This window comes from Monodon monoceros, unplaced genomic scaffold (assembly GCF_005190385.1).
Source record: "Monodon monoceros isolate NGI ecotype Baffin Bay Population unplaced genomic scaffold, NGI_Narwhal_1 Super_Scaffold_10, whole genome shotgun sequence".
In the NCBI taxonomy this organism is placed as follows: Eukaryota; Metazoa; Chordata; class Mammalia; order Artiodactyla; family Monodontidae; genus Monodon; species Monodon monoceros.
In genome coordinates, this window is record NW_021703766.1 from 14,313,591 (window position 1) to 14,334,839 (window position 21,249).

Genomic DNA, 21,249 nt, shown 5'->3' on the forward strand with positions numbered 1-21,249 from the left:
ATGTCCACAAGTGGTAGTTGCCACTGTATTTGTGCAAAAACATTCCTCACCACAGAAAGTTGTATTGGACAGTGCTGCCTTAAAGAAATGGTCCATGGTCATGTAGGAAGGTAACATTACCTGATGAGTAAGCCTGGGCTTTGAACAGACCTGGGGCTGAGTCCAGATTTTGCCACTATAAACCATGTAACCGTGGATACATTATTTAACTTTTCTAAACCTCTATTCCATCATTTGGAAATTATGAAATTTATCTCCTAAGGCCATGGCAAAGACAATGTGATAACCCAAGTAAGTGTGAAGTATAGTACCTGGTTTGTCACAAGCTCTGAAGGAGCAGTAGCTACAATGATCTTCTTTCATAACCTTCACGCTCCATAATTCCTTTTTGGAAGTGCCCTCTGTTTTGGATACCCTGAGTTTTCAATTAATTACCTATTTCTTTTTTTTTTTGGCTGTGCCACACAGCATAGGGGATCTTAGTTCCCCAACCAGGGATTGAACCCACACCCCCTGCATTGGGAGTGTGAAGTCTTAACCACTGGACTGCCAGGGAAGTCCCATGAATACCTATTTCTTAACGACTGCTTCCAGCCAGCCTTTCCAGAAGTTCTTCCTAACTGACTTATGAATCACAAATTAAAGAGGCTAAGATCTGTGGTATTACACGTAAGGAAGGAGGTGTGATGGCTACTTGCACTGAGCACTGTGGGAGGTGCTTCATTAATTATTAAGAACACTGTGTTTGGGACTTCCCTGGTAGCACAGTGGTTAAGAATCTGCCTGCCAATGCAGGGGACAAGGGTTTGATCCCTGGTCCAGGAAGATTCCACATGCTGTGGAGCAACTAAGCCCGTGCACCACAACTACTGAGACTGTGCTCTAGAGCCTGCGAGCCACAGCTACTGAAGCCCGCGTGCCACAACTACTGAAGTCTGTGCGCCTAGAGCCCGTGCACTGCAACAAAGAGTAGGCCCCTCTTGCCGCAGCTAGAGAAAGCCCGCACACAGCAACAAAGACCCAACACAACCAAAAAAAAAAAAAAAAAAAAATCACTGTATTTGTCACAGAATTATATGCAAATGCAATAAGGAAAAATTGGAAACAATCTAAACATCTGTCAATAGAATCCTGGAATACTGGCATATGATAAATCCATTCAAAGTAATGTCTCCCAGAAATATGTGTTGAGATGGGTAAATGCTCAGAATATAATGTGAGTGAAAAAAGCAGATCTAACCCCCACGACCCAGCCTCTATTAGAGACACACGTATAAACGTGTGCCAGGAGACATGTCAAGAATATTCAGTCATAGTTCCAAACTATGAACAACTCAAATGTCCATTACCATGAGCATGGACAAATTGTGGCATATTATTCCACATTATACGTGGAATATTACACAGTAATAAAAAAAAGCCATAACTGTATGTAACAATGTGATGAAACTTACGAGGATAAAATGAAATGAAAAAAGCAAATCTCAAAAGAATACATGTGCTATAATTCTACCTGGAAAGAGGTCAAATTGGGGAAAATTCAATTGTACTGCTTAAGGTGATAAACTATATGGAAGAATAAGGAGCTGCTTACCTTGGAAGTGGTCACCTCTGAATGATGAGGGAAGGGGGAGGACGTGAGAGTGAAGAGATACTAAGCCAGCTTTGGCAATGTTCTGTTTTTTGGGTGTTTTATTTTGGAGTGGTAGTTCCTTTATATTATTTGTTAAATTGTACCTTTATACCTTAATTTTAATTTCATAATTTAAAATGTTTTAAAGACTAAGGAAAAATAAATACAAAACTATATTTTCAGTGTGATCCCAATTATACAGATTTCTGCAGGCATGGGAAAAACGATCAATGGTGCTCTTCTGTCGGCAGCAAAATGTAAAGAGATTTGTGTTGTCTTCTTTATACATTTTGTATTTTTCAAATTTTTTATAATTAACAAGTATTACTTTTATAGTAAGAATAAAAGCAGAACTACCAACGGCCCAGTTTTGCTCTTCAATTTACGTCTCTGCAATGGAGTCACTTTGAGGAAGAGAAATTTCTCTTCCACCTGCTAGAGAGAAACAGGAAGGGAGAGAAGGCCACACGACTGAAATCAATACAAGGCACCACCACAGGTCTGGTTATTTGTGCTTATGATAAGGCCTTAGGGGGCTCAGCTGATTGAAACCAGCAAATATACTGCCTAGATTATCCCAGAACTCACACAACTCTGTCTGTTCTCTCTTTCAAGGCCTTGGAAAATAAGCCAACAGCCGAGAAAGAAAAAAAGAGGTGTTATTATGATTCCATAATAACTACCACTTTTAAACTCATTATTGTCATAATATTGCGTTAGGGGTGTTATATGCATGAATCCAATCCTAACATTCACAAGAATTCCATTAGGTGAACATATATTTTACACTGATACTTTACACCTTATTTTACAGTGATATTCTAGGGCTCAGAGAGGTGGAATGACTCGCCCAGACGTCTGACTCCAAAATCAGTCGCTTTTACACTCCACCACAATTTACCTTTATTCCTGTACATGTTGTAAAAAGAGCTTCCTCATCTTTTTTTTCCTTCCTCATAGCCAAGATGAGCCAAGCGAAATGTTGGTTCTATCTTCCCCAGGGAGTGACAGTCCATTTAATTCCAACAATAAGCTCGCCTCCAGGAAGAAAGGACTATATAAAGGTCTGTGTGAATTACACAGTGATTATGAAGTTAATAATGTGACAAATCCAGTGGCTGAATCTATGACTACCTGACATAGTCCAAGAATATACAGTGTAAGAGGCTCTTAGCCGCCCACGAAAGAGAAGTCAGTTTGTGCCAGTGCTACACTATAGGCGACTTCTCTTCTGGATCTCCCCTCTCTATGAAAGGGAGTAAACATTTATCGAATAGTTTCTGAATTAATCAGTGTCCTGGGAGCTATACAGGCTATTTTTCGTGGCTGACTCAAGGCTTGGGACTTCTGGTGTGTTGCTTTATATAATCTGGCCTTTGACCTGAAGACTTCCCTTTAGTGATCTGCATATTTTTGCCTGTACAATCAACCCTTCCTCCGTATCTGCAAGGGAATTGGTTCCAGGACCCTCGCTGATACCATGCTCAAGTCCCTTATATAAAATGGTGTAGTATATGCATATAACCTATACACATCCTCCTGTATACTTTAAATCATCTCGAGATTACATTGTAATACAATGTAAATGCTATGTAAATAGTTGTAAATACACTGTAAATGCTATATTAATAATTGCCTGTGCCTGGCAAATTCCAGTTTTGCTATTTGGAACTTACTGGAAAAAAATTTCCCTGGAAAAAACCAGGGAAGCTCTAAGTTTAATTTAATTGAATAAAAAATTCACCTAAACTGAGTCACTTTGCTATAGAGCAGAGATTGGCACAACATTGTAAATCAACTACACTTCAATTAAATACATATATATATTTTTAAATTCACCTATTGGGACTTCTCTGGTGGCACAGTGGTTAAGAATCCACCTGCCAATGCAGGGGACACAGGTTCGATCCCTGGTCTGGGAAGATCCCACGTGCCATGGAGCAACTAACCCCACGCGCCTAGAGCCTGTGCTCCACAACAAGAGAAGCCACCGCAATGAGAAGACCGCGCACCACAACGAAGAGTAGCCCCCGCTCACCACAACTAGAGAAAGCCCGCGCGCAGCAACAAAGACCCAACACAGCCAAAAATAAGTAAATAAAAATAAAAATTCACCTATTGTTTTACACTCACAACAATCATGTAAAGTAGCTCAGAGTAGTTGTGTGATTTGCCCAAGTACACACAGCTAGTAAGAAGATATAATTTTTCATGACAACTTGTTTCTTTTTTTCTTGAGGGGGAAATTTCTTTTCCCGTACCCCAACTAAACGCCAATACATATGTGTCCTCCCATAAAACGAGTTATTACATCTACGTAATACCTCTAGTTACTACCTCCTGCAAGAAGGGTGAAGATGTTGAATAAGACACAGAGGCCCAAAAAAATGTTTTCTCCCTAAATCCAGTGAAGTGAGCAGGAAGGTGGAATCCAGAAATCGCTTCCAGGTTTTCTCCTCTTTTTGCAGCAGAGATAAGAGCAAGGTTTCACATTGTGTCCATTTTGGCTGTCACTGTCCTGCGATTTCCCTATCAACCTCATCTACTTCTGGGGTCCCTTTTCTTTTTCCACTTTGCCCTAAGGTAGTTAACCTATTCAGCTGCCTTCAAGGGATCTACATTCCAGGATCGCCTCCCAGTGGTGGGAGAGAATGCTTCCTCCTTTGCTTCTCCGGGCCCCGCCCATTCCAGCAGAGTCTCCCCACCCCTTGAGTATCTCATGGTTAAAGCTGCTAATATCAAGTCTCTCTGGGAGCGATGCTTTCTTAACCCTGTCTTGGAAGGTGGGTAATTTTTTGCCAGAGAAAGAAGGCAGTGGAATTTGCTCTGAGTAGGGATGGTTATGCAAGATGCAAGGAGGAGGAGGAAGCTGAGAGGAGAGTTGGTGAGTCAGAGGACAAAAGCTGCACAACTTGGCTAGCAGTGAGCCTTTAGAGCAGTGGGGAAGCCTAAGCCATTAACAAGGTAAGGAGAGAATTTTCTCTACACCTCCAAAGCAGGGCCATTATTCCCAGGTTCTTGGGGCGGAGTATCAGATAACCTGGGGCAACTAAGCTGGGAATTTTCTGGGCGATGGCGGAGGGGAGGTGTTGGTGGGGGGTTGAATCAGAATCACCAGGATAATCTTCCCCAAAAAGCACAAGCTGCCTGCCAGCAGCTCCCCTCTCCCCACCCAGCTCTATCCCTAAAAGAGTTAAGAAAGAGCCTAGAATGTGAGTAGGGCTATTCCGATGTCTATTTTTGTAGCTAGTCCCCCTGACGTGTTTTACTCATTCCGACGCTGGCTTTGGATCTCTGTACTTGCAGCTTCTCCTCTGCTCAGGTGTTGGGGAGTAGGGACGGGAGGTGCTGGGAGCTACAAATTTTCTCTAGCTCAGGTAAGATTTAGTGTGATAACTGAATTCTCAGACCTGGGACCCAAAAGATCCGGGTCTGATCAGGCAGGGCTATTTCTATCGTTGAGTCAATTAATTAAAGTTCACTTATTCTGAAACACAGAGGTGTGGCTCATCACTGTTCTGTATATTTAATCGGACTGTTGTCATTACGGTGGCTAAAAGGGCTTTCAAAGTTGTGGAGCGCTGTTCAGATGTAAAATAAGAATAAATTTGAGACCAGTGAGTCAGGCAAGGTAGAAGAGACTTCTATCTTGTAAGGCTGTGGATAAGTCTGGAACTTCTAATTGGAAGTTAAATACTTTTATATGTGCAAAATAAAAAAAAAAATCTTGTCCTGCTTTCCTTACCCAGGTCAATGAGGGCACCTCAAATAGTAAAAACAAAAACGCTACAAATGTTTGTTCATTCAGTCATTCATTCAATAGATGTTTCTTGAGCCCCTACTAGACGCCAGTCACTGTCGTTGTTACTAGAGACACAGAAATTGCAAAGACCCTTCAGTCTAGTTAGAGCTTGTTATTGTACGGATACCCTTTGCCCAGGTGCTTATCTCACAGGTTTCCAGGTTCTGCAGCTATATGTGTGGATGCAGGTCTCCCCGATCCAGCTCTCCTCTCTCTCTGTGCAAATGTCTTCTGCCATCTCTAATTTCTGGTTTGGGGGGCATAATCTCACTGGGAAATATAAATTAGAAATTTGTCAGTGGCTGGAATCCAGGGCTCTTAAATTGATGTATGTTTGGTTTTTCCTCAGAATTCATCATTTTGTTTCTAATAGGCTACACGATATGGACTTGAGGGTCCTCTATAATTCAGCCCTCTGTAATCAGGCTGCTGGGTGAGTCACCCATCCTGGTGCCTTATAGTCCCTGTGCCTGAAGTAGGTGCTACGTCACTACCACCCTTTCGTCATGTTTTTCAAGGCAGCAGTGGATGAGGGGGAGAGCTGAGGGGGAGAGATGAGAGACAGAAGAGAGAGGCCACTTACTATCAAGACCAGGCTAGCACATTCAGGATTAGATAACAGGGAGGGCAGGTTCAAGCTTGCAACCAAATAGCCAGAAAAGAACACTCAGGAAGGTGGACTAGGGACTCTGAGATGGAAATCACATCACAGACCGCTCATAAATGCTTCCTGACCCCAAGGACTGCAGAGGAAGTTAATATAGCACAGCTGGGGAGAGATGATGGTTAGGATAGAGGGAAGTGCCATGAAAAGCCTTGAGTTTCCTTGTCTTCCCGGAGCCACCTCTACCACTGATTCCAGGGGCTGCAGGGATAATCTTTCCCTGAGGCACACCCTGAAGTTTCCCCTGACTCTTCTCATCAGGCCCATCATGGGTTGCTTAGATCCAGCTTGTGTCTAGATCCCAGTGACAAGAGATGGGACTCACTTTACAAAAGCATACTTTCCTTCTGGCCAGGGAAATTGCTCATGGAAAGAAAAAGCAGAGAAAGCAGTCGGAGGGTTTCCTTGGGAATTCCTGAGAACCGTGGTCTATTAAAGCCTGAGGACAACTGGGGATGAGTTCAAAGGCCAGGCTCCAGCTCTGGGAGAGAATGGGCATGACACCAGGTGCTATTGGCAGCCAAGGAGGGCTCAGAGCATGCTAGCCCTCTCAAACACTGAGCTGGCCCAAAGCCAGATAGGGGGAGGGAGGACGTACTTTTGAAAGGTCTACGTTGCTAGTCCTTAGGAAATGTTAGCTTTTTCCTGAGCCGATTATAGGCCCTGCATATAAAATTCTATCCTTATAATTATACACAGGTCAAGTTCTTTCCTCTCTCTTTTGCTCCATTATTTCCTATCTTTGTTCCAAACTTTTCCTCATACACATAACTGCCTTTGGGAGAAGATCTCTTGCTAGTCATTTCCTCAATACTTGGGGGGCTGGGGGGTGGGTATTCTTGAGCCATTGTCAAAAATGTCTTAGTTTCTAATCATTTCCTCTTGGGCTCAAGTTTAGAAGAATAGGAACATATCTCAGCTGGCCCCATTCTAACCTTCAGGGCCAAGACAAGGATTCCCATTCATCGACATTTTCCTGGCATACAGCAAAGTGGGTTTTTTTGGCACGTAGGAGAGATGATCCTCACTGGATCTTCTGGCACATGTGGAGGAAATGCATTGTTGTAATGAATGAAAGAGAGGGGTTTCTGGGCCATTGCCACTCAAGGTTTGGTTGAGGTCATTACACACTTCCTAGAAGGTTCAGGGGACTTCCAAGGGAAGTCCATGGGCTGGCAAAGCATTCTCTACCTCTTCAGGAAGCAAGCTATAAACTTCAAGAGTCACATCTGTGACTGCCCAATTCCTCCTCTAAAATTTACTCTCTAGAATCTCTGGACTTCTAGACACACAGAATGGTTTATGACCAATATGAAGGCTGTCTGGACAACAGATCCCAAAGGTACACATACCCGTACTCTTTGATTCAGCAATCCCACTTCTGGGGAGTAGGCTTACATACTTATATAATGATGTGTGAACATAAAGGTCATTATTGAAATTTTTGAAATGGCAAAAGACTGGAAACAACCCAAAAGCTCATCAGTGTGGACACTGGTTAAATAAACTGTGGTACATCTATACAATAAAATTCTACACAGTGGTAAAAAGGAAGGAGGAAACGCTTTATGTACTCCCATGGAAAGCTCTCCAAGGCATATTGTTAAGTTAACAAAGCAAGTTGCAGCACAGTGCGGATAACTTGCAACTTCTTGTGTTATCAAAAGGGGAAAAATTAAGAATACATAGACATTTGAATTTTCTTGTGTACGCATAAAGCAACTGAAAGGACACATTAAAAAATGAACCCAGGGGCTTCCCTGGTTGTGCAGTGGTTGAGAGTCTGCCTGCCAATGCAGGGGACACATGTTTGTGCCCCGGTCCGGGAATATCCCACATGCCGCGGAGCGGCTGGGCCCGTGAGCCATGGCCGCTGCGCCTGCGCATCCGGAGCCTGTGCTCCGCAACAGGAGAGGCCACAACAGTGAGAGGCCCACGTACCGCAAAAAAAAAAAAAAAAAAAGAAGAACCCAGTTGCTATTTGGGGTCAAGTTGGGAAATGGGCAGATGGAGGACAGGTGTTGGAAGTATATATTTCACTGTATAGTGACGATAAAACACCAGCTCGTAGATAAATACTAGCTGTCAGTAAATAGAGAAGAGATTATTGATTCAGCAGCTGGTAAAATTCTTAGGTGTTCTTTCCCCTAGAAAAATTCTATGACCCTTTTAAAAAGTATGTCATACAAATAGCTCTAGAAATTTTCTAATTTATGACTATAGGTCTCCAGAGACATAACTGTTGTCATAGGATTTCCCCTCACCTAATATTCAATATGTAAAGACCTGGAGTGTGACAGGCTAGGCTACAGGCTGGCAAGCACTGTCCTTATTCCCTTCCTGCATGTGGAATCTTAGGAAGCCTTCTTTTAAATTCTGAGTCTGATTTAATGTTCATGATAATGATACTCTTAAAAACAATTTGAACCATGTGACTATTAGCTATTCAAAACTTAAAAAAAAAAAATTGGTGATGAGACCTATCACCAGGAGAATAGCACATCCTAAACCCAGCTGCAATTACTGTCTAGAAACATATTTTCTCTTCTTTATTAAAGCTTGAAGGAAGAATTTCTTGAGTATAGAGTGATATGCAAATTAGCACCTTGCTACTGTTAACATTTTACACTATGTGAAATATCTATTATATTTCTCAATAGTTATTTATGTCAGGAAGTCACCCAGAATGATCCAGAGTCATCTCAACCCATAAAGAGAGTTAAGAGCTCCCCTGGAATAATATTCTAGCATGGCACTGGGAACAGTGGTCTTTTCACACAAAGCCCTGGTGTGAAGGGAGTAAGTTCAGCGTTGCCACCAGTCCGTTTGAGCCTTAGTGTAAATTACAAAGTGAAATTCCTTTCTCTAGATATTTAACATCTAAGAACTGGAAAACCATCCTAATGTACTTATCCTACTGAACCAAGATACTTAACTGTCACCTACCAGACATTTTGTTAAATAATAAATATCTTAAATTCTTGATGAAGTGGCATTCCCTAAGGTTGGGCAGTATACAACATGCCCAACTAAGCAACCCTGAGTAAGTTGTGTCAAGTGGTCAAACATTACCCCAAGAAGCAGCACAGTGGCTAACAGGCCACAGCATCACTATTGCAGCTCTTAGGTTGGCTTGCCACAGTTTCATACAGTTGGCTGCTAATGCAACAACGATTCAACCCAAATAGATTCATAGTTTATTACATATACAGACACGAGGACAGCATTGGGTCAGCTCCTCATGTCCCTAGTCCCACAGGATGAGACCAAATCAGAGGGGATCAGATGATAGGTGCCACGGGCACTTTGCCGCTGAGGAGAAAACTCCAAACCAAAGCCAAGCAGTTTTATAGTCTGCAGCCATATCCTTCAGGGTATTGAAAGTCCTGTGCTTAACTGAGATGAAGGAGGATAGTGAGAAATGGCCTTGGCACTATCCCTCAAGATGGGGGTGGGTGGGCGGGCCTCAAGGCAGTTCCTCAGAAGTCAGCTTATCTCCCGTAGTTTCTGAAGGAATCATGGGGCATTCAACCAAAACTTGGGTCAGACTGTGGTTAAGCTTTGCCTACATGGCCTGTGTGAAGACATGTGTGTCACCAGGGTGAACCTGTTTTCCCTATATTCATGAAATATGGCTGAGTTCACACATTTTTGTAGCTCCATGGACAAGAAGGACCAGGAGGGAGGAAGTAAAGAGCCTAAAAAGAAAGAGCTTAAAAAGAAATAGTGCTTATTGGGCTTCCCTGGTGGCGCAGTGGTTGAGAGTCCGCCTGCCAATGCAGGGGACACGGGTTCGTGCCCCGGTCCGGGAAGATCCCACATGCCGCGGAGCGGCTGGGCCCGTGAGCCATGGCCGCTGAGCCTGCGCGTCCGGAGCCTGTGCTCCACAACGGGAGAGGCCACAACAGTGAGAGGCCCGCGTACCGGAAAAAAAAAAAAAAAAGAAAGAAATAGTGCTTATTGACACACTAACTGCAAGGGACAGGAATTTGGAGAAGGATTTGTGCAATTCATTGCAAGAAGGCTCCAGCATTCTACATTGCCCCTTGGTGCGGGTCAGGAAGAAAGTAGCTTTGGCTAGAAAGGGGATGGAAGTCAGATACCCAAACATTAGCCTAACATAGCCCCTCTGCTTGTTCCTTGAAGGTCTTCTACTTCAGCATGACACTGCCCCCCAAAATGAAGCTACTACTGTTCCTGGCTTCCCAGACGGCTGTCTTTGCTCTATTCATCCTTCTATACTCCCACAACTTCAACTCCCTGCAGATGAAGGAAGAACCCCAGCCCGCGTACATGCATGTGCTCATCCTGTCTTCGTGGCGCTCTGGCTCTTCTTTCGTAGGGCAGCTTTTTGGGCAGCACCCAGATGTCTTCTACCTGATGGAGCCTGCCTGGCACGTCTGGATGACCTTCACACAAAGTAATGCCCAGAGGTTGCATATGGCAGTGCGGGATCTCATACGGGCCGTCTTTCTGTGTGACATGAGCGTCTTTGATGCCTACATGAAACCTGGCCCCCGAAAACAGTCCAGCCTCTTCCAGTGGGAAGGCAGCCGGGCCCTGTGTTCTCCACCTGCCTGCAACATCTTCCCGCGAGATAACATCATACCCCAGGCTCACTGTAGGCTTCTGTGCAATCAAGAGCCCTTTGAGGTGGTGGAGAAGGCCTGCCGCACTTACAGCCACGTGGTGCTCAAGGAGGTACGTTTCTTCAAACTGCAGGTGCTCTACCCGCTGCTGAGAGACCCTTCCCTCAATCTGCACATTGTGCACCTGGTCCGGGACCCCCGGGCGGTGTTCCGCTCCCGAGAACACACCGCGAAGGAACTCATGATTGACAGCCACATTGTGATGGGGCAGCATCTGCAGAAACTCAAAAAGGAGGAGCAACCCTACTACGCAATGCAAGTCATCTGCCAAAGCCAGCTGGAGATCTACAAGGCTGTGCAGTCCTTGCCCAAAGCCCTGAGGCAGCGCTACTTGCTCGTGCGCTATGAGGACTTGGTCCGGGACCCCCTGGCCCAGACTGCCCGAATGTATGAATACGCAGGGTTGAAATTCTTGCCCCAGCTCCAGACCTGGGTGCACAACATCACTCGAGGCAAGGGCATGGGTGAGCATGCCTTCCACACAAATGCCAGGAATGCCCTCAATGTCTCTCAGGCCTGGCGCTGGTCCTTGCCTTATGAAAAGGTTTCTCGGCTTCAAAAAGTCTGCAGGAATACCATGAATTTGCTGGGCTACCACCTTGTCACATCTCAGCAAGAGCAGAAAAACCTGTCACTGAATCTTCTGTCTACCTGGAGCCCCGCTGAGCAAGTCTACCAAGAGGGTTGAGGAGGCTCTGTCTCCACCTGGCACCCGCTTCAGCCACGTTAACTGATGGCAGCTTCTGAGCCTCGACCGTGTGTGTCAGCGTACGTGTGAGCATGAGTTGTGCCCAAACATGTTCAAGTCAAGAAATCTTTGTGTCTCTGCTCATATCTAGAGAAGAGGCTTAGGAACCTTATGTGAGGGGCACGATCCAGCAACAAAACAGAAGTAATGTCTTTATTCTCTTCTTGGCCTTCTTACCTATGTATACCTCAGAGACTTTGTGGCCTGGGTCCTATGTGGCACCATGCAGTATCACTGGAGTAAATCCATAAACTCTTCTGTCCACATCTTGCCCGGCGGGAAAGGAGAGACACAGGAAAAAACAGGGAAATAGGTCTCCCACCAAACAGTCCACCAGCACATTCAACAGGGATGTGAACTCTGAGCCCTCAGAGAATGGGCAACAGGGTTGGATGCTTACCTGTGAGCTTGGCCATCACAGCTATCCATTACCACAAATATGGAACAAAATCTCTGCACAACAGAGGAAGCTTTTTTTTTTTTTTGCAGTATGCGGGCCTCTCACTGTTGTGGCCTCTCCCGTTGCGGAGCACAGGCTCCGGATGCGCAGGTTCAGCGGCCATGGCTCATGGGCCCAGCCGCTCTGCGGCATGTGGGATCTTCCCAGACTGGGGCATGAACCCGTGTCCCCTGCATCGGCAGGCGGACCCTCAACCACTGCGCCACCAGGGAAGCCCCCAGAGGAAGCTTCTAAGTTCACGGGATGGCTGGGCCCAATTTGGACATCTGTTCCCCTCAGTGTTTTCCTATTTTAACCTGTGAAGCTGCCATCTGTTAACACTAAAATTCCAAAATAAGATTCTGTTTGGAGTGTACCTTTTTATGCTTTCTAATTACTTAGTAGTAAATGCTCATTCTTATGGGATCCTAACTAAGAGCCTAAACATCTTTACAGATTTTTTTGACTGGAATATTTTACTTTTTAATTTTTAAAAAGTTTTTATTGAAATATAGTTGATTCACAATGTTGTGTTGGTTTCAGGTGTATTGCAAAGTGATTCAGTTATACATATATATATAAATATATATATTCTCATCTTTTATTATTATCTATCACCCACACATAGAAAAACATGTTAAGACAGTGTTTGGTTCAGATGATGGACTAAGGTCTGAACTGATCAATACTGATCGATACACTGTCCTCTTAAGAGTTTGTAGAAAGTAGACAGCTAGCAGCTAAGCCCTTTCTTGTGTGCAGCGTAAGCTATAGTAATACCAGGTGGATCACTCTAGGTTCTGGAGTTCTTTTAATCTCATACCTCAGCCAGAGGACCTCGGTTTTAATACGATTGGTGCTCTTCAGCTCTTCCTGGTCACCTCCCCTAACAAGAAAAGTTGTTTCCCCCAATCTTTGCAGGATTCCCCAGATCTAGTTTGTGTATCAGAATCACCTGTGAAAGATGTGTTTTGCCATGCCCTACCTCAGATCTGCTGGAAATGGAATCTCCCAGGAGAGGCTGGGATTCTGTATGTTTATCAGTTGACTCTGTGTAACTCTTCCACAGCCAGCCTGATGATGGTACACCCTGCCCTGGGCAACAGCACTCTCTGCCTTCTTGTTCCAAGACAGGTGACTTTTCAGCACATGCCAAGTATCTAAGCGCTTCCTCCTCACACAGGTGCTGTCCTCAGGTTGGAAGGAATAGGAAGGTCTCTGTATGTCTGGAACTGCGTGAACCTCTGGGTCCTGACTTTTGAAACATTTCACTTTATTCAATTCTGAGAGATACCATTATTTCATCTTTCCTTTTGTTCCCACGCCCACTTTTGACATGGTCCTCGCTTCACAAAGCTCCCTTGATGGCAGATGGGAATTCTCCCACTCCATTCCACCGAGTAGCTCTTGGGCTGCACCACCACCTGAGATGCTTGAGTAGGCACCTTTGCCAACTGGGTCTTTGATGTTAATTTATATGGGCTTTAAAGGAGTGAATTTATCCTAATACCTAAACCCAAGCCACTCTAGACCCTCCTCGAGAGCCTAGAATCTCCCAGGTAAATGCTTCTTGCCTCTCCAAACCTTCCAAAACTATGAAAATTTCCCCAACGTTGAAAATAAGGCCAGGGCAGTAGGTGAGGGTGCAAACAGAGTGAAGAGGGCCAGTGAGGGGGAGAGACAGTGATAGACTTGACCATCTCTGATTTCCCCTCTGACATTTCAGCCTCTACCTGAATTGTCTTAAAGTTAGCAACTTCCTTAGGAACCATCTCTGTGGGATGCTGGAGTACAGAGCTGCTTGCTTTTCCATCTCCAAATGAGTCATCCGTCCCAAGACAAGGAAAGAGACTAGCTACATGGAAATCTCAGGATCTTATTTAAGATTTACTTTAAAACAGCTTTAAATTTCCTATATTCCAAGTCCTAAGTCAGATGAGGTCCAGACAGCTAGTAGCCATCCTCTTGAAAGACAGCCTATACACTACCCTATATAGGAGCCACTGGCAGCTGTTTAGATTTAAATAAGTTAAAATTAAAATAAAATTCAGTTCTTCAGTTGCACTAGCTATCTTTCAAGTACTCAATAGCAACGTGTGGCTAGTGGCTACTGTACCAGACAGCACAGATATAAATCATTTCCATCACTGCAAAAGTTCTATTGGACAGTTCTGGTCTAAATTAATTTCTATTTGTTTGTAGCATCTTATCCTTAACCTCAAATTGCACCCTGCCCAAAAATGTTTAGAGAATATATAACAATACTATAATGGCACTTTTATATAACATAAAACTGTGCAGTATAAAATCATGCTACATAACCTCTAAAACTCTGACCTAGTCACGCTTCCTTAGGCAGCAGCCATGGTGGGACAAGAGGATCCAGTGCAGCGCAAGGTTCACCGGGACGGGGCGAGCTGGGAGTACATTGAGGTCATCACCAGCAGCAGCAAGAAAATTGCAGACTTTCTCCACTCAGGACTCGCAACACTAAACGAGAAACTGACAGCTCTTGAACAAAGAATAGAGTACACTGAATGAAACGAGGGTGACAAGCGGTGAGACCCTCACCTATAATTGTGCCATGCTGCTGCTAGGAAGTTGCTTTTGCAGAACAAAAAGGCCTCGTGGGAAAGGCCCCAGCAGTCTTCAGTTCCTTCCTCTCTCCTTAAAGAACAACAGGGCTTATTCTTGTCTTTCTTTATTTCAAAACTGTGACCTTTGGGCTCTGCCATGTACACCCAGCAGTGTGATGTGGCGCGTGGGGAGGAGTCCAGGGGAACTCTCAGAAACAACACTAGGCACTTTACCTCTTCAGTAACACTTTGTACAACTACTTGTCAACACATTTGAGGCACTAAGAGCCAAAAGCCTGAGACTCTGTCCAGGTCCTCCCCACCTTTCTCTCTCTCTCTCTCTCTCTCTCTCTCTCTCTCAGCCTTTCCTTACAGCTCTCATTGCCTCTGCATTGCTTCTATAAATAGTCTGTCTCCTCCCCAACTTTGGCCGGGGGTGGGAAGCATTCCTGGCTGAGGAGCCCTGGTGAGGTGGCTGCCAGAGAATGTTGTTGCTAACCCATCAGTTTCTTGTCCTTTTGGGAAGGTCAAGGCCAGGCCTCCACTTGGCTTGAAAAGGGACATTTTCAGAGTTTTCTTTCTGTCACTTGAAGTGTCTTAACCTTTCATATTTCCCTAATAAACTCCTCAACTTTAAAATAAATAGATAAATAAATAAAACTCTGACCCAGTGCTGAGCGAGATTTAGAGAGCAAAGGAACATCTCCTATTGAAGCGCTCAGACGGCTGGCACCAGAGTTCAGGGATGCGAGCGGCAGTACACTCAGTTATGAAACATGGGGAATTCGGGGAGCTGAGAACCCATGATGGGTATAGAGGACTGTGCTCTGCAAAACAGCCTTTCCACTTTGGAGGTATCTGTTCCAGCCCCCAACCCCCAAATAGGCAGGCGTTTGTTTGCCTCCCAAGCCTATTGAGCTGCATGAGATCTAAGGATGAGTTTGAACATAGATGAGGGATGAATTTGATCTAAATTTCTCAGGGCTAGTAATTAGGTTTGGGGAATGAGCTCTTTCATGTCTAGAGAAAACATAATGGCCTGAAATGCCTAATTGGGGGCTTCCCCAGTGGCGCAGTGGTTGGGAATCTGCCTGCCAATGCAGGGGACATGGGTTCTAGCCCTGGTCCGGGAAGATCCCACATGCCACAGAGCAACTAAGCCCGTGCGCCACAACGACTGAGCACGTGCTCTAGAGCCCGCGAGCCACCACTACTGAGCCTGTGTGCCACAACTACTGAAGCCCACGCGCCTAGAGCCGGTGCTCTGCAACAAGAGAAGCCACCATGATGAGAAGCCTGCGCACCGCAATGAAGAGTAGCCCCTGCTCGCCACAACTAGAGAAAGCCCGTGCACAGCAACGAAGACCCAACGCAGCCAAAAATAAATTAATTAAAATAAATTAAAAAAGAATGTGGGCTCTAGAACTGGGTTGCCTGGGTGACTTTGCTATCACCAGTTGGGTGACCTCAGCAAGTCCCTTAACATCTCATGTCTCGGTTCCCTTACCTGTAGGGTGGGTAGAATAATAGTAGTATCAACTCCTTGGAGTTGCCAGGAGAACTAATGAGTTAATACACGGAACATGCTTGGAAAGCATCTGCTGCTCACTATTGTTAGCTGTGAATATCTTGGTAACAACACTAGTCTCGGCTCTCAAGGACTGTCTTCCATAATTTCTGGTAACATCCTTATTAAGGTGATGTTTAACAGCAGATCACAAACCCTTTATGGCATTTCTGATCATAATGATACCATTAGGAGACTGATAATTTTCCGATATTCTAGTTTCTCAATATCTGTAGTTCTCAACCAGAGGTGACTTTGCCCCCCAGTGGACATTTGGCAACGCCTAGAGACATTTTTGGTTGTCACACTTTGGGAGGGGGGTGTTTCTGGAATCTACTGGGGAGGGGCCTAAAGTGCTGCTAAACCTACAATGTACAGGAAAGCCCTCCCTTAACTAATATATGATTAGTATATAAAGGACAAAGAGCTAATGACTCAAATAAATTTCTCTTCCATCTTCATTCAATTACATTCAATCTCACTCAAATGAGATTGAAAGCGTCTTGACTGGGGAGATGTCATAACCTGGGCTCTTTTGATACCCACTCAAGTCATCTGAAAGGGAGAAGTGGAGGAGACATTATACCAATACAGCACCACGGAAGTCTGATGAGAGGAAGTGAGTGCAGCCAGGCTTCCCGGTCACTCACTGGCCAATCTATGCCTTAACCGGTCTTTGCTTGCGTGCACCCTAATTCAGTTAGCTGTAGCTTGAAGAGAAGAGTTTAAAGGGGCAAAACATGGTCATTTAGGGCCTTGGGGAAGATGGGCAGACAAATGAAGCCATGAGCAGACACTGGGCTAGACAAATGAGTTGTCTAACATGTCTGAGAACAGAAGAATCATTGACAAACGTCAAAAAGTTCCATGGGCACCACAGAGTTTACATCACAGTTCCTCAACCTTTTTTTTATTATCACCCCCTCACCCTCAACAAGCTTTTTTAGACATTTTTTCCCTAATTGCACCTCTGCCATGAAATGTTAATACCGCAAATACACTGCATGTCTGTTTTTGTATGGTGGCCATTTGGAGGGTCACAAACCACCATAATATCTACTCTTTTTTTTTGGCCTCCCCCAAACTGCTTTTCACCCCCTTGGTAATTTTCACCTCCATTGGGAATGCATGCTTTAGACTACTGTCCCCAGTATTTTTTAAACTCCTTTCCCACCCAGCTCCTATCTTTTTTTTCCTCAACATGTCTTTTCATTTGTCATCTCCCCAAATTATGTTCCTTGCTCTCACCAATGATAGCTGTACCCTGCTCATCAATAATTGAATGTGATTATGTAAAATAACACATATAAGTGTAATCTGTAAACTGTAAAGACCGTGAAAACGCTGGTTATTATTAGTAGTAAAATAATAATACAAGTAATTCTTGACTGCTGTCCTCCCCGCCAGCCCTAATCCTAACCATTTGGCATGGTCCAGCTTTCCTTGCCAATTTTCACACTGGCTTCTTATGATCCTGGATGAAAAATAAGGAAGCTAGTTTATGCTTTGTTTGTTTTTTAAATTTATGACAAGAGTTGGTAACAAATGGAATAGGCACGTAAAATAGGTTCATAAAGAATGAGGTACGTTTCAGAAAAAGTTAGCCATTGCTCTACCCTAAATCAATGTGGACTTAAATGACTAACTGCCTATAATTTAAACATGCTGAATGAAAAGAAATAAAGGCTCCTATTATTTTATGTAGTGGTAAGGTGAATGATTATCTGATCCATCATGAACCAAACTATGAGACCTTAGCAGATGCAACACACACACACACACACACACACAGGCCATTCTAGACGCAAATAAGCTTTAAAAAGTTGACTACACTAAATTTAACTGGGTTTTCAAATGTGAGACCCTCAGAACTTCAAATATGTTTATGTGCATATTAAGAAGGGATTAGAGTATATAGCAGCTCTCCCAAACTTCTTTGACCAAGGATGTTTTCATCCTGTGAACATCTGTCAGTAGAATGTTTAGAGGAAGCGCAGTTGGAGAAACGCTGAATTATCTTCGGCACTCATAACCCTGGACGTTCCCAGCACTCTGCCTTCTCCTTGCCTTCTCCCAAGCCCAAGCAGGCAAATTACGAATGGAGAAAATCACATGAGGGCAGCTTGGTTCACAGGCAGTTATAATCACCTCCATCAATTTATGATCACTTCAACACTCACCTGCAACCCCTTCCCCCTCTCCATAAGGACTTGCAGGTTTAGAAAGCCTTTCAAGATCCGTCCCTTGCATCCTTCTCTAATAACTCCCTCTTAGACTCCACTTCCTCCATCTCAAATGTGAAGTTCTACCAATGTACCATGTCTGGATCTTAGATCATGCTGCTTCTTCCACCTGGAATACCCTGTTCTGTCCCACCTTCAACTTCTCTGGCTCATTTTTTTGATCCCTCAGTTCTCAACTAAAACATACCCTCTGGAAGTTTTTCCTGGCTTGATCCTTAAGCCTCTGTTGAATGCCACTTTTTTTTTTTTTTTTTTTTCTTTGCGTTGCACAGGCCTCTCACTGCTGTGGCCTCTCCCGTTGCGGAGCTACAGGCTCCGGACGCGCAGGCTCAGCGGCCATGGCTCACGGGCCCGGCCGCTCCGCGGCATGTGGGATCTTCCCGGACCGGGGCACGAACCCGTGTCCCCTGACATCGGCAGGTGGACTCTCAACCACTGCGCCACCAGGGAAGCCCTTGAATGCCACTTTTACATGCTTTCTATTATAGCATTTATCACACTGTAATAAAACTGCCCAATTTAAGCAGCCGCATAGCACAGGGAGATCAGCTTGGTGCCTTGTGACCACCTAGAGGGGTGGGATAGGGAGGGTGGGAGGGAGGTAGACGCAAGAAGGAAGAGATATGGGAATATATGTATATGTATAACTGATTCACTTTGCTATAAAGCAGAAACTAACACACCATTGTAAAGCAATTATACTCCAATAAAGATGTTAAAAAAAAACTGCCCAATTTATGTGTTCTTTGAGCTCTTTCAGAGCAGAGTCTATCTTATTCACCGTGGTATAACCAATGCCTAGCACAGTTCCTAGCATCTAGTAGGCACACAATAAATATTTGTTTAATAAAAGCTTGATCTCAGCCTCATTATATGTAAAGGGATCAGTCTTTATGTAATACTCTTTAAAAGGCCAATCACAGAAACACAGTGACATATTTAAAGATTCAGATAAGAAATAACCAACATTTAAGAGTTTCCTGTCTGAGTGAAATAAGGGAAGTTGAATCTTAAAGCCAACAGCTCTGAAGTGCTAGGTCAAGTGGGGTGGCAGGTGGAAGGGTGGATAAAGCAAAGATTCAAAAATTAAGTTGAATTGTATTTCTAATAGTGATACAAGGGCTTCCCTGGTGGCGCAGTGGTTGAGAGTCTGCCTGCCAATGCAGGGGACACAGGTTCGTGCCCCGGTCAGGGAAGATCCCACATGCCGCGGAGCGGCTGGGCCCGTGAGCCATGGCCGCTGAGCCTGCGCGTCCGGAGCCTGTGCTCCACAATGGGACAGGCCACAACAGTGAGAGGCCCGCGTACCGCAAAAAAAAAAAAAAAATATATATATATATATAGCGATACATATTATCATAGCAAGAGAAGCTGCAAATTATGCTGGTTGTCTAAAGAGCTGCATGTGTTCACAGGGTGTATGAACTGACCAATTGCCTTCTGGATGCAGTTGGCAAATATTTGCTTAGTGATTGCCTTGCAGCTGTTTCTTAGCCAAATCTCCAAGCAGAAAGTTTATGGCTTGCTTTTTTTATTGCCTCTCCACCCTCATAATGGCAAAATTTTGTTTAAGGAATGTCTTGGGGGAATAGAGTCACCTTTGATCCTTTCTTTTCTTTCACTTTCCACAATCCTGTCCATCAGCAAGTCCTGTTAGCTTGACTTCCAGAATGTACCCTGAATCAGACCATCTCCACTCAACATCGCACTGTTACAATGTTCATCCAAAGCAACCTCAAATCTCACCCGGACTGCCGCAAGAGCCTGCTAACAGGCCCCTTCTTGCCCTGCTCTCACAGTTCACCTCCCATTTACTAACCAGAATGACCTATCTAAAGGGTAAATTAGATGTCAATTCTCCGCCTAAAGTCCTCCAGGAAATTATAGCCCGGGTGACTGTAAAAAGGAGAATGGATAAATAAGTTGGTAAACTCATATCATGCAATACTATTCAGTAATAATATTGAATAGTTGATACATGCAACATGGATGCCTCGCAAAAGCATTAGGCTAAAGTGAAAGAAGTTCTACATGAAAGAGTTCATACGATATGATTTCTTAATATGTACAGTTGTAGACCAGGAAAAAACTAATATACGGTAGAAAAAAATAATAACAGTGGTTGCCTCTGAGGGTGGGGGGGGTCATGGTGATTGAAAGGGAAGAGATATGAGGGAACTTTGTTGGGTGATAGAAATGTTTCATATCCTGACAGGAGTTTGGGTTGCACAGGTGCATGAATCTATCAAAACTCAATGACTGTACACTTAAGATTTATGTACTTCATTGTATGCAAAAGTTACCTCAAAAGAAAAAAAAAACTGCAAACAAATATTGAATTCTAGTTAATGATACACATGCGAGAGAATTTAGAAGTTACTGATGTCTGCAACTTACTTTGCATTGCATCCAAAAATACATCAGAGTGAATGATAGATAAATGGACAGATACGATACAACAATTATAACAAAATGTTAATGGTAGAATCTTAGTAAGGAGAATATGGGTATTCACTGTGAAATTCTTCCAACTTTGCTGTTTAGAATTTTTCATACTAAAACATGATGGGGAAATAAAACCCCTAAGGTGACCACACTTCTGGAATGGCAGCGTGAGAAGCTCACCTCCCCACTGAAACATTTAACTAGTGAAAATTATTTTTTAAAAAACCAACCATTTAAAATCTCTGGATATTGTTCTAAGAGTATACAGAAAGTGGAGAAACATTTATTCAAGAAAGTTTAGTAAATCTTGATAAGAACAGTAAGAGTTCTATGGTATTTGAGCCACTGTCTGATTCTATCTCCTCCCAGCTCACTGTGACATAAGTTCCACTTCAAGCAGGGAGGTCAAAGAAGACAGGACTCCCTTTCCCTTCAGCTCCTAGTCTAGGAGTATGGCTTCACCCAAGGAAGGGCAAGTGGCCA

General features: G+C 44.0%; 3 protein-coding genes across 3 annotated transcripts in view; 2 read left to right on the top strand and 1 right to left on the bottom strand.

The window, feature by feature from the left end:
• The window catches only part of ZNF19 (zinc finger protein 19), a 113,772-nt gene that overhangs the window by 65,835 nt on the left and 26,688 nt on the right, over positions 1-21,249 (bottom strand). The window lies entirely within an intron of this gene.
• CHST4 (carbohydrate sulfotransferase 4) lies at positions 10,031-11,488 on the top strand. Its single transcript, XM_029203992.1, has one exon. It carries the CDS (start codon positions 10,261-10,263, stop codon positions 11,434-11,436), a length of 1,176 nt encoding a protein of 391 aa, XP_029059825.1. The 5' UTR covers positions 10,031-10,260; the 3' UTR covers positions 11,437-11,488.
• LOC114884786 (probable protein BRICK1) lies at positions 14,085-15,127 on the top strand. Its single transcript, XM_029204005.1, has one exon. The coding sequence runs from the start codon at positions 14,300-14,302 to the stop codon at positions 14,474-14,476; it is 177 nt and encodes a 58-aa protein (XP_029059838.1). The 5' UTR covers positions 14,085-14,299; the 3' UTR covers positions 14,477-15,127.

What these genes read in the sequence shown, in the direction of transcription:
- LOC114884786 (XM_029204005.1), top strand. Translation starts at nt 14,300, where the DNA reads ATGGTGGGACAAGAGGATCCAGTGCAGCGCAAGGTTCACCGGGACGGG.
- CHST4 (XM_029203992.1), top strand. Translation starts at nt 10,261, where the DNA reads ATGACACTGCCCCCCAAAATGAAGCTACTACTGTTCCTGGCTTCCCAG.